Source organism: Neofelis nebulosa, chromosome 16, assembly GCF_028018385.1.
Source record: "Neofelis nebulosa isolate mNeoNeb1 chromosome 16, mNeoNeb1.pri, whole genome shotgun sequence".
Lineage (NCBI taxonomy): Eukaryota > Metazoa > Chordata > Mammalia > Carnivora > Felidae > Neofelis > Neofelis nebulosa.
The window spans coordinates 20,103,839-20,117,113 of NC_080797.1; the positions used below are offsets into that span (position 1 = coordinate 20,103,839).

At 53.0% G+C, this 13,275-nt stretch overlaps 1 protein-coding gene across 2 annotated transcripts in view; it reads right to left on the reverse strand.

Annotated features, from left to right (window-relative positions):
- Positions 1-5,148: 5,148 nt before the first annotated feature.
- Positions 5,149-13,275, reverse strand: part of TTYH2 (tweety family member 2) — a 38,230-nt gene continuing 30,103 nt past the window's right edge. For both annotated transcript variants that reach the window (XM_058702601.1, XM_058702602.1), the window contains 3 exons: positions 12,558-12,743; positions 11,958-12,036; positions 5,149-7,101 (listed from right to left, as the gene is read on the reverse strand). In XM_058702601.1, the coding sequence (XP_058558584.1) occupies positions 7,021-7,101; positions 11,958-12,036; positions 12,558-12,743 (346 nt within the window). In that variant the 3' untranslated portion in view covers positions 5,149-7,020. The remainder of the gene's footprint in view (positions 7,102-11,957; positions 12,037-12,557; positions 12,744-13,275) is intronic.

Sequence of the window (13,275 nt, forward strand, 5' to 3'; positions counted from 1 at the left end):
AGAGCCTGGAGCCTGTTTCAGATTCTGTGTCTCCCTCTCTCTGACCCTCCCCCATTCATGCTCTGTCTCTCTCTGTCTCGAAAATAAACATTAAAAAAAATTTTTTTAAAGAATTTTCTTCCTTTTTAAAGACTGAATAATATTCCATTGCATGTATACATTGCATTTTGTTTATATCCACAGATGGACACTAGGATTGGTTCCGCTTTTTACTACTCTGAATAATGGTGTTGTGAACGTGGATACACAAACCTCTCTTCAAAAGTGTGCTTTGGGGTGCCTGACTGGCTCAGTCGGTGGAGCTTGTGACGCTTGGTCTCGGGGTTGTAAGTTTGAGCCCCACGTGAGGTGTAGAGATTACTTAAAAATAAAATCTTAATGCCCCTCTCCTGCTCATGCTCTGTCTCTCAAAGATAAATAAATATTAAAAAATAAAATAAAATCTTAAAAAGAAACGGTGATTTCAAATCTTTGGGAAGGAGAATTGCTGGATTCTATGGCAACTTTATCTGCTTAATAGAATTTATTAATTTTTCCAAGAGCCACCATACTGTTTTCTACAACAGCTGTGCCATTTTGCATTCCCATTGATAGAGCACAAGGGTTCCGGTTTCTCCACGTCCTTTCCAACAGTTGTTCTTTCCTGTCTCTTGATATTGATAGTCGCCATCCTAATGGATGGGAGGCAGGACTTTACCATAGCTTTGCTTTGCATTTCCCCAGCGATTAGTGATGGGGAACATGTGTTCATGTGCTTCTTGGCTGTTTGTGTGTCTTCTTTGGAGAAATGTCTACACAAGTCCTTTGTCCAGTTTTGAATCAGGTTTTATTTTGTTATTGTAGGAGCTCTTTATATATTCTGGATATTAGTCCCTTATCAGGTACACGATCTGCAAATATTTTCCCCCATTTTATGGGTTGCCTTTTTGCTCTGTTGATAGTGTCTTCTGATGCCTCCAATTAAAACTTTTTCATGAATTAGGGGCACCTGGGTGGCTCAGTCGCTTAAATGTCTGACTTCAGCTCAGGTCATGATGTTACGGTTTGTGACTTCAACCCCTCATCCGGGTCTGTGCTGACAGCTCAGAGCCTGGAGCCTGCTTCAGGTTCTGTGTCTCCCTCTTCTCTCTGCCCCTCCCCTGCTTGCACTCTCTCTCTCAAAAATAAATGAACATTACAAAAAAAATTAAAATTTTTTTTTCATGAATCCAACTTGTCTATTTTTTCTTTCATTTGTCCGTGCCTTTAGGGTCATGCTCCAGAAATCACTGCCAAATCTGACGTTGTGAAGTTTTTACCTTATGCTTTCTTCTAAGAGTTTTATAGCTTTAGGTCTTATTTTGAAGTCTTTGATCCATTTTTAGCTAATTTTTGCTGTATTTGCTTTTTGGTTAAGAGACCAACCTAATTCTTTTCCATGTAGATATCCAGTCTTTTCTTTTTAAGTTTATTTATTTATTTTGAAAGAGAGAGAGAGGACAGGGGAAGGGACAGAGAGAGAAAGAGAGAGAATCCCAAATAGGCTGTGTGCCCTCAGTGCACAGAGCCCAATGCGGGGCTTGATCTCGTAAACTGTGAGATCATGACCTGAGCCGAAATCAAGAGTTGGTTGCTCAACCAACTGAACGACCCAGGTGACCTGGATATCCAGTTTTTCCAGCACCTTTTGTTGAAAAGATTGTCCTTTCCCCCAATGAATTACCTTGACCTTGACCTTATTGAAAATCATTTGACCACACATGTGAGAGTTAATTTCTGGACTCTGTTTTACTCTGTTGGTCTCTATGTCTGACATCATGCTAGCATTACTCTTTTTTTTTTTTTTAATTTTTTTTTAACGTTTTTATTTATTTTTGAGACAGAGAGAGACAGAGCATGAACGGGGGAGGGGCAGAGAGAGAGGGAGACACAGAATCGGAAGCAGGTTCCAGGCTCTGAGCCATCAGCCCAGAGCCCGACGCGGGGCTGGAACTCACGGACTGCGAGATCGTGACCTGAGCTGAAGTCGGGCGCTCAACCGACTGAGCCACCCAGGCACCCCTACTCTCTCTTTTAATTATTGTGGTTTTGAAGTAAGTTTTGAAATCAGAAGTGTGAGTCCTTCAGCTGTGTTCTTCTTTTTCAAGATCTTTTGCCTATTTGGGGCTTGAGGAGATTCCATATGGATTTTTAGGATGGGTTTTTCTATTTCTGCAAAAAAAAAAAATGTCATTTTTCAATAGGGGTTTTGTTGAGTCTGTAGATCACTTTGGGTAGGATTGACGTCTCAACAATATTAAGTTTTCCAATCTGTGAACATGGCATATCTCTCCATTTATTTATTTCTTTAATTTTTTTCAGCAATGTTTATTATAGATTTCATTATACAAGACTTTCATTTCTTTGGCTAATTAAGGGCTTTGGGGGGGGGTACTATTGTAAACATAATTATTTTTTAAATTTCCTTTTCAGATTGTCCACTGTCAGTTTTGATTTACAGAAAAGTTGTAAAGACGGTGCAAAGAGTTCCCATACACCCCTGCTATGGTTGGAATGGTTATGTCCTCCCTGAATTTATATGTTGACGTCCTAATGCTCAGTGTGATGGTATTCAGAGGTGAGGCCTCTGGGAAGTGATTAGTCATGAGGAAGGTGGAACTGTTGTAAATGGGATTCCTGCCCTTATAAAAGAGACCCCACGGAACTCCCTAGCCCTTTCTACATGTGAGAACAGAGAAGAGGCACCACCTATGAGTCAGGAAGCCTTGTCTATTTGTAAACTCTATGAAGTCAAGGCCACAATTGCCTTAGAGACTTCTGTAGTCCCAGGATTTAGAGAAGGTGATGTGCTTAGGCCAGGGGCAAGCAACCTGCAAACTACTTTAAGAGAGAGTAAATATTTTAGGCTGCAGGTTAAGGAGAAAAATCAAAGACATTTCGCAGATACTTATACGACAAGAGAAAAACATCCCCATTGTTGGTTAGCGAAATTCAAAATATTACGCTGAGTATACTTTTTTTGGTAGGACAGGACTGTTGATGAGAATGAAATTCTCTGGAGGGGGGACAACACCTTGCTTCACTGAGACTCAGGATTAGTATTCTCTACTGTCAAAATCAGTTGCAAGTATTTGATTTTTAAAAAAACCATTAAAAAATACAAAAACTGCGCTCACAGGCCATACATGGCAACAGGTCAGACTAAGCTCACGGGAGGTAGTTTGCTGGCTCCTGTGATAAGCAATCAATGCATTTTTGAAGGAGGGAAATTGAAATTTGAAAGGGAGAAGAAAGGAAAGTAAATTCTCCTGACCTGGGTACATCTGTCAGGGGGCACACGAGGCCTCTTGAATGCTGACGGCTCCACCAACACTGTAGAGCCCAGAGGCAGTGATATTGCCCCCAGTTCTTTGAAACACGAGACCCCGAAACGTTAGAGGGGGCGAAAGCACGGCACAGCACAGTTCAGGGCTCCTGGAGAGGAGTCAGCTTTGGAGAAAGGACCACCCGGTCGCCGCTCCACACGGGGGAGTTGGCCCTGAACGACAGACTCAAACGCACACCTGTTCCCGGCAGAGGCTCCCCTTACAGAGGGCCGGATGTTCATTACTTCCTGTCGGGGAGCAGGTTCCTGGGTCTGGGGTCAGTGCTGTTCAGAGGTGTTTAGAAACGCCAAAGGCTGTGCTGGTGGGCCAGGCAGGCAGAACATGGGTGTGCTGGGCACCGAGGCCCTCTCACCCCACCCCTTTCCCTTGGTGAGAGATTGGTGCAGGCCAAGGCAGGAATGCGGGGGTGAGCGGGCGACACACGTGGGGACCCAAACCACCCTCAGCTGTGCATCCCCACGTGACCTCCTTCCCACTTCACGCAGGGCCTGCCTGCAGCGTGGGTCTCTCTGCAGCTCCCAGAGACAATGAAAGCCCCCAAAGTGAATCTCATCTGAGCATTGAACTGCAGTTACCTTTAAAGAAAAAAATCAGATGGGGGGCGGGGGCGCCTGGGTGGCTCAGTCGGTTGAGCGTCTGACTCTTCATTTCAGCTCAGGTCAGGATCTCAAGGTCTGTGGGATCGAGCCCCACATTGGGCTCTGCGCAGGCAGCACAGAGGCTACTTGGGATCCTCTGTCTCCCCCTTTCTCTGCCCCTCCCGTGCTCACTCTTGTGTGCTTCTCTCTCTCTCAAAACTAAAGAAACATTTAAAAGAAATCAGATTGGTTTCTCCAATGCTTCAAGCCTTTTCCCCGGTGCTCTTGGTTTCCTGAGACGAGGGAGAAAGGTGACTCTACATGGGGTGGGGGAAACATTCCTATTTGAGAAACGCCCTAGTCCTGATGCTCAGTTTTGAGGGATGCAGAGTTCTGAGCCTGGCATGTTCTGTGGTACACAGCCCTCTGTATCACACCTCAAGTGCTCCCAAAGGATGCATAATCTACTCCCTTCAGGAAGTTCCTTGCAAGGCAGTCACTTCTGGGAGCCTAGCTGCTGAACACAAGAGTCAACAGTGGCACAGGGCCACGGGCAGAGAGCTGGAGCCTGCCCTATGAAGGGTACAGAGCATCTCAGTGCCCCAGCCCAGAGGGATTGTGAAGTTTAACTAACAATTCACATAACTATCTGGGACAGTCCTCAGTACACTGCAGGTGCTCAATAAATGCCACTACTTATTACTAGCAACATTAAGAGCACTGACCTTCAGGGGGAACTTGGGAGAAAGACTGGGGAGGGGGAAACAAGGCCTGTCCTTGGTCCTGAAGAGTAGCTGGAGGCCACACGAGAGGTCCTGTGACATTCCTTCAATAGTCCTGTCTTGGGGCGCCTGGGTGGCTCAGCCGGTTGAGTGTCCGACCTCGGCTCAGGTCATGATCTCACAGTTCGTGAGTTTGAGCCCCGCGTCGGGCCCTGTGCTGACAGCTCAGAGCCTGGAGCCTGCTTCGCATTCTGCGTCTCCCTCTCTCTCTGCCCCTCCCCCACTCATGCTCTGTCTCTCAAAAATAAACATTAAAAACAAGTTAAAAAATAACGTTCAAGAAAAAAATCATCCCATCTTTCAATCCTTGCACCGAAGTCACTGAAATCTGCCGAGAAGCCCTCCCCACCAAAACCCAGCTGGAAGGGAGTGCTCGGTGCCCCTGTCACTCCCGCAGCGGAGGCAGTTAGACGGAGTGCACGCTTTAGTACAAGTGGTTTATTTCTCCCCAGGTGAGGGCGCACATGTACCAAGCAGAAGTGTGCCCACCTGGCTCCTTCGGGAACCACCTGAAGGATTCTAGTTTAGTTTACATGCATTAAAAACAACTCTACAGTTGCCAACCACAAAATGTTAAGAAGCAACATCCTGACACCGCGGAGTTCCTATCTGCGTGCGACGTGGCCCCACACAGATATATTTACGGTACACGGGATGTCGAGGTTAACGCAGGTAAGACAGGAGTCCTGGATGCCCCGTGGCTCTGTTCTGTCCTGGGGCCGGGGCTGGGCGTGGACAGCCACTGTGCTGTGAGTGTTTTGATGGCAAAGTGGCTCTCCCCAAACGGAAATGGAGCCCTGGTTCCAAGCCACGCCTCCCCACGCCCCTGGCTTCGGGTGGGCAAGGCTGTGGGGGTTCCATGTCTCTCACTCTGAGTTGACAGGAGATTAGAAGCACCAGAGACCCTAACCCTGGATCCTCAGCAGGCAGGACGGTGGGTCATTATTTCCTCCTGGCCAACAAGCTCCTTCTCAGCAAGCAGGTACATCCCAGGACAACGGGATGGGTCCGGGGTTGGGGGGATTAAAGAGGCCTGTCTCAGGTCAAGACACAGTCGTCTCGTTTTGCTAAAACCTTTTACCGCAAACTTGCTCAAAGACAAAAGGGAGGGGCAAATTCACATGGGCATTCCCCGGAACAGGGGACTCTGGTCAGCTGTCCCTCTTTGCTTCCTTCCTGTTTTAAAGGGCCTCCTCTCCGACTGGGATGAACCCACATCCCCATCGAGCAGCAGCTTGGGACAGCGTGTCTCACTGATCTTGTACTTCGTTTCAAAACCCTCCCTCCCTGCAGATGCTTAAAGACCTGGCCGATGCCAGACAAATCTGCAGCCGGGGGTAAGGAGTGAGCCCCAAGTCTACTGTAAAAACTGGATGTGCTGTGAGTTTCAATTCTTTGGATAATCAAAGTATTCAAAACACTGGGAGGAAAAAAAAGTTAAAGTCGCTTTCAAAGTGTCTATTAATACCTGAGACTGTCCCTACCTGCGGCGAACGAACTCACAGCATCGATTCTGGAATGGAAGAGAGGCGGGGAAGGGCGCAAAGGATGAGCAGAGAGTGGCTGCTGTTACCCACACTGCCCCCCGGCTCTCACCTACGAGGAGCCTACGAGGGACGAAGCTGTGGTCCCCCAGCCCTGGGACCACCCACCACACAGCCTCTCCAACACCTTCCCTCTGTGGTCCAGGGAGAGTCCGTCTGGTGGCTCCGGGGCACTGATTTGGACAGTGTCTCGTCTCATCAGGGACATCACCTCCCTTAAAGGCATCTCCTGATCAGCTCTTCCGCTTTTATCCCCGGGAAAATGCCGCCCATCAGTGGGCAGCCGAGAGGAGAGAGGGACTCAGGGAGGGTGGTCACCCGGACTTCCGGCCATGTTAGCAAGAGGCACGGTCCTGGCAATGAGAACCATACAGCTCTCAGGTGGTGACGCCCGACCCTCCTCACTGCCGCTCCCCAACTGGCGAGGGTAGGATGTGGGGGTGAGCAGAACGAGGCTCCCCGCTTTGGCGTGGCGAAGCACCTGCGGGCATTTCCGGTGTGGACAGGAGGGCAGAAGGGGGAGAGGCTGGCCCGAGTCACGGGTCTTCTGTCCGCCTGGGCCTTTAGTCAGGAATCTCAGCCAAGCCCGGGCTGACTCTCCCTGCTTCTCTGCAGCCCCAGGAGCCTGCCAATCCCGTGGTCCTGCGTCCAGTCTCCAGACGCCTTTGGTTTCTATTGAAGAAATGCGTGCGTTGGCATTAATTAAAAACCAAAACAGATCAAGGAGGCAGGAACCTCTGCGGAACGCGTGTTAGGCTGGAAACTCATTCCCGTAGTGCCTCAGGTGCTCATCCGCCACGGACAGGTAGGTGGCCCTCATGCTGGGAGAATACTGTGGGAGAGAGGGGGAGGGGACGAGTCAGAACAGGGTCACCTGTTACAGTGAAATCAGACCGTACTAGCAAAGGGGCCGGGGCTTCTCAGGGAGCGGGGGCCGGGCCAGTCTTTATCACAGGCATCGTGGGGACTGGACCAGAGTGGCTTGGGCAGGCTTCACTGCTAGCCATGCTTCCATCATGCTTCCGGGGCCATCAGGACGTCTGGCTTCCAGCATCAGATGTGAGATGTACACACAGACCAGCCACCCTCCCTCTGCTATGGCTGCCACGTCCACTCCAGGCCACACCACTGCCACTGGGGACAGCGTCGGGGTGCACCAAGGCACTGGGGAACCTGCCTCCTGAGTAGCTGAGGGCACAGGCCCAGAGATTCAGAGACCCGGGTTCAAATCCCAGTTATGCATTTTACTCATCCCGTGACCTTGGCTGAGGCTTTCCAACCTCTGCGAGCTTCAGTTTCCACATCTGCAATCAGGGACCTAAGAGCACCAGGCGGTAGCCGTGCAAGAACGAGATGCTAGGAAACAGGCAAGACACCTCACACAGCGCATCTCACACACTTGGCCCAACGTTACAAACACCTGGGAGCCTAACAGTTCCTGATGCTCGGGCCACGCCCAGCAGTTTTGTTTTGTTTTGTTTTTGAGGTAAAACCCACATAACAAAATTAACCACCTTCAAGTGCCACCAGCACTTTTTTTTAAAGTTTATTTAGTGTTGAGAGAGAGAGACAGAGAAAGAGTGAGAGAGACCACAAGTGGGGGAGGAGCAGAGAGAGAGAGAGGGAGACACAGAATCGGAGGCAGGCTCCAGGCTCTGAGCTGTCAGCACGGAGCCCCACGCGGGGCTCGAACCCACAAACTGTGAGATCACGACCTGAGCCGAAGTCGGACGCTTAACCCACTGAGTCACCCAGGGGCCCCGCCTTCAGCATGTTCTCAAAAAGCTCTTCCAAATGCAGCCAAGCCGGAGAAGCACTGACCTAACACAAAGTGTGCTCAACGGACGTCCGTTAGCGACTGCTCGGGGAGCACAGGCCTCCAGCTGGGGGGGGCGGCGGGGATGGGTGCTGGGGCTCTTTAACCCAGCGGTTCTTAACCATTTCGCAACATCTAAGACATTTCTGGTCATCACACCTGGGGGGTAGGGAGAGTGGGCAGAGGCCAGGGATGCAGGTAAACATCCTACAGCGCCCAGGACAGCCGCCCCCCACAGAAGGACCCAGCCCGTCAGTAGAGTGGGGGAGGAAGCCTGCTTCAGACTGTGGGGGCTTCTCCAACCTGCAGCCCCAGCTTTCCCCGTGAACCCATTAGAAACGCAGATATTCCGAATCAGAAACGGGCTGGGCCCAGGATCAGGGCGCCTGGGTGGCTCAGAAGGTTAGGTGTCTGACTTTAGCTTGGGTCATGATCTCACGGTTCCTGAGTTCGAACCCTGTGTCGGGTTCTCTGCTGTCGGCGCAGAGCCTGCTTTGGATCCTCTGTCCCCCTCTCTCTTCCCCGCTCTCCTGCTCTCTCTCTCTCAAAAATAAACATTAAAAACAAAAACAAAACAAAAAACAGGCCGGGCCCAGGACCCTGTGTTGCAACATGTCCCCCGGGAGATTCTGATGCACACTCGAGTCTGAGCATCTCCCCCTCGAAGCACTGTTTCCCGAACTTCCTTGATGATAAGGATCACCTGGCTGCTCGATGCACTTAGAACTTCCCAGGTGCCTTCCCTGGACAGTCTGCGTCAGTGAGTCTGCACTGAAGTCCTGGGATCGGTATTTGTCACAATTGCCTGGATCATTTGTGTCCGTCAAATCTAGGACATGGTGCCTGAGAGGGAAGCAGGGATTCCCGGAAGGTGGAGCCTGGGGAAAGGCACATTTCCAGCCAACGGAACAGGCTGTACCTTCGGCCTGTCTTACTTGCTATCACCCCGGGCAGTGAAATCCCCATCTGTCCCAGAGCTGGCGCTGGCAGAGGGAGGGGTGCATCTATACATCAAACTCGCCATTAGCGGAGTGCTGATGAATATTTAGAGCAGGCACAGGGGGAGGGCAGGGAGTGGCAGGTGCGAGGTCTATGGGGGTGCACGTCCACACACGCTGGGGGTTCCTAGGTCGGCAGCATCTGTAGATGCCTCCTCGTGCCTCTTGCCACTTGCACGGCAGGAGGTGGGGGTCGAGCTGGGTGGGCTGGGTAGCCAACTCGGCCAAAGCTCTAAGAGGCCCTAAGCAGGTCTTAATTCTAGGGAGGAAGGTGAATTCTGTCCTTGAGCCTTGCAAATAAAGTCAGCCCTTGATTATCTCTGCTAATGGCAGGGAGAGTGGCCCGGCTCTTTCAAAACAGAAGGTAATCCCCAAATCATTTTTATTTGGCGTCACAGCGCACGGACTAATTCCTCATTCCCAGCAGCAGATCGCCCCTAATTATGTTTCACTGAGATTACAATTAAGATCAATCTGCATTCCTGGGTCTACAGCAGCTGGTAGGAGGAAAAGGAACCCAGGAGGCTTCTGGGTAGAGAAAGCCAGGTTGAGATTTAAACGGTGCCTACTCTGAATGCTGGCTTCCACTAGCCCGCGGTCCCTCCCTGAGGACCCCAGCGAGAGCTAGGCCTGCGTCTAGGGCTGTGCGTAAAAGGACGGCAGGTGAGGTGCTCTGGGCAAAAATAGCAAGGTGGGGCCGTGGGCGGGGCGGGGTTTCTCAATGTCCCAGAAGTGGACATTTGGGGCCGGATCATTCTCTGTTGGGCTGAGCAGCATCCCTGGCCTTTGCCCACTAGGTGGCGGTAGCACCTGCTCCCCTCCCCCACCACCCCCAAGTTGTGACAACCCCAAATGCCTCCTGACAGGCCAGATGTCCCCTGGGGGCAGAACTGCCCCAGGGTGAGCCGCTCAAAGCTATGGTTCAAGTGCCACCTGCTGCACAGGACTCCCTCGGATCCCACACAGCAGCAGGGACAGGTCCCACCTCCAGGTCCCAAAGCACTTATTACAAGAGCCGCGTTTTTGAGCCCTTCCCGCTGCAGGTTATGCACTTCCTGAAGACCCGGCTGGGTCCCCACCTCTCCCCCGCCGCCCCCCCCCCCCCCCCCCCCGAACAGCACTGTGGTTTCCCCCGCAAGCACCACCTGTGTTTTTGGTGCTGACGCGCTGGATATGCGTGTGTGTGAGCACCAGGGCCCGGGCATGTGTCATTGGCCCCGTGTCCTTGGGTCCCCAGCAGCAGCCGCTCTAGTTTACCGGCTGGATGGCCCCTTCCAAACCCCCTGAATTAAAATGCCTTGTCCAGGGGCGCCTGGGTGGCTCCGTCAGTTGAGCATCCGACCTCGGCTCGGGTCATGATCTCACGGTTTGTGAGTTCGAGCCCCGGGTCGGGCTCTCTGCTGTCAGCGCGGAGCCTGCTTGGGGGATCGTCTGTCCCCCACTCTGTCTGCCCCTCCTCCGCCTTGCACACGTTTTCTCTCTCTCTCTCAAAAATTAAACATTAAAACAATCAGTAAATGCCCTCTCCAGCCAAGTGGAGGCAAGGGGCACTTTAACGGACACCGGGCTCAAGAACTGTGCTGCAACCCCACCCATCACAGACTTCCGGCCTTGCTTTCCACTCGCCACCCTGCCCCCCCATCTCTTACAGATGCCGCAGCTTGTGGAGAAGGTGGCGGCGGGAGGGAGCGGGCGGGACGGTGGAGAGTAGGGGTGGAGTGAGCGGTGCCCTCTTAGAGCATCTACGCACCACACAGACACGCGTTTACAGTGACTGAGTCCTCCAACGCCCGCCACCACCGTGGGGTGTGTGCTATTATGCCCATTCTACGGGTGGGGAAACTGAGGCACATAGAGGCGAAGTGCCTGTCTAAGGTCACAGAGGTCAGAAGCAGTGAGCTGGTGTGAACCCGGGCATCTGGCACAGGAGTCTGTGTCCTTGGATTCCACGGTCTACTGGCTCTACTCGAAGCGATCTATCTGTCTCAGCCAGGATTCCTGCGGCCCCCACACTTCTCTGGGAGAGGACAGAGCCTTTTCTTTCCAATATGCACCCCCTCGCGCCACAGGCTCCTTTCCCGATGCTGAGTCTCGGTCCCCTGGCTGGAAGCGGGCGTGGGCCAGAGGCACAGGCCCCACTCAGGTACCAGCTGAGCGGGGTTAAGGAAGGCTGGTGTCCTAGACATGGCACCGCGAGGCTCCACCCCGCAGCCCACGGTGAAAGGCTAAACACCATTGGAGAGCAAAACAATTTCCTTGGAGCAAAAAGGGACGCTCTCTCTTACTTACATTATTTCGTTCAGCAAACTTATCACTGCAAATTATTTCTCTGTCCCTTTGAGATGCATATAAACCTTTTTAAGGGCTAAACCAGGCTCTTGCCAGCTTTGCAATCCAGGAATGTTTTCTTAAGAGCCCGACGCGGGGCTCGAACTCACAAAAACCAGGCTCTTGCCAGCTTTGCAATCCAGGAATGTTTTCTTAAGGGCCTGGGAGCCACCTCTTTGGAAGGTAACCATCAAGGACTGCCCCCATCTCCGTGGCAATGAGCGACGCTGAGGGCCACCCTAACTGGCATCCATTCGGGATGGACTAGTGTGACAGAGGCGCTGTGCGGTCCTCTTGCCTGGGGACAAGCGTGCACGGGGGTGAGGCTGTCTGGCTACATGGGGGTGAGCTTTCCGTCTTTGCAATGTCTTTAGCAGATTGCCAGCGATGTGCTTGGCAGTCCGGGTTTAATGCTTACTTAGTGACAAAATTGTTTCACTTTTTCTACCTTCAGGGAGGGGATTCACCAGGTTGAGGGGAGGTCTTATCTGTCATCACTTCCCCAACAAGGGCCTAGCTCTGACTTTGCCCGGGAGCCCAGGTTACCGTGGGAGGAGGGGAGCCTCTTCCGATGAGCGGAACGTTCTCGTAGCGTGGGTTACCGCCGAAAAGCATGGCCTGGTTCCTGCGGGCGAGAGGACAGCTCAGGACGGGGAGGCGCGGGGGTGGGGGTGGGGGGGCGCTCGGATTTCTCCAGGAGGGGCCCGCGGGTGCACATGTGCAAGCACGGGGTGGAAATGGACCTGGGGGAACTGTGGGCAGGAATATAAGGGAAAGAGCCCTCAGAGAGGCCCACGGGAGAAGCCGCGGGTGGGGCACCAGGGGCCAGGAGCAGCGTGGCCCAGAGAAAGGCAGCTTCTGGGCCCTGCGATCTGCCCTGAGGGCAAGGCTTGGCATCTACAGGGATGCACATGTACTGGGGTGGCTAGATGGTCCCCGGGGGCCTTCCCACCAGGCACCTTCTGGCTGCAGCCGGGAGACCACGGCTGGCCTTGGATGCCTTCCTCCCAACCCGGTTCTCTGGTACCCAAATGTGCTCCAGATCTAGCTCCCCTAGGGCTGGGGCGGGGGGAGGGGTGGCGGTGCTGCCCCAGCCGCGATGTGTCGAGACATGTACAGGGGGAGGCCCGGGGAGCCCTGCTGTACATGTATTCCGAGACTGGGGCGTTGGAGATGGTCTGTGCTGGGGGCTGCAGGCTGGTCTGGCTGCCCAGGCCGCTGCTGTAGCTGCAGAAGCTTCGAAGCTGCCCCCGAGGGGGGTTGTGAGCGGCGATGCGTCGGGCCTGGGGGTTGAAAGGGTCGTCACCGTCGATGTCATCATAGTCTCTGTCCCTAGAACGACATACAGGACACGGCCGGCTGTGAGGGCCTGGACTTGGAGGCAGCGGTGTCCCGGCCGGCTTCCCAGGCTTTGCTCCGAGGACCCTCTCTCGCCACACGCGTGTGTCTCCCTCAGGTTCCTGAAACACATGGTCTTCAGGCCTGCCTCACATAGATCACTCCACCTGTTCCCAGCTTCACATCCACCTCCTCCAGGCAGCCTGCCATGCTAACCCCATCACACTGACCCTCCCTGCCCTGCTTCCTTTTGTTCGATCTGCCCACAGGCACTGAAACACCTCATCTCTATCTGCTTCGTGAAAATGTAGGTGCCCCACTACCGGGGCTATAATCTACCCTTCTGGGTATTTTGGAAGCGCCCCTCCAGCATCCAGAGCCCTCATGATCTCGCGTCACAAAGCCCTTCAGAGGAAGAGAGGATGAGGAAGGGGCGCCAGGTCGGGGTATGACACTGTCACCATGCTCTCAGCTCCGCTCCTGCCCCGGGCCCTTGGAACCTCCTTTTGGGGGTCTGTCTGGACTC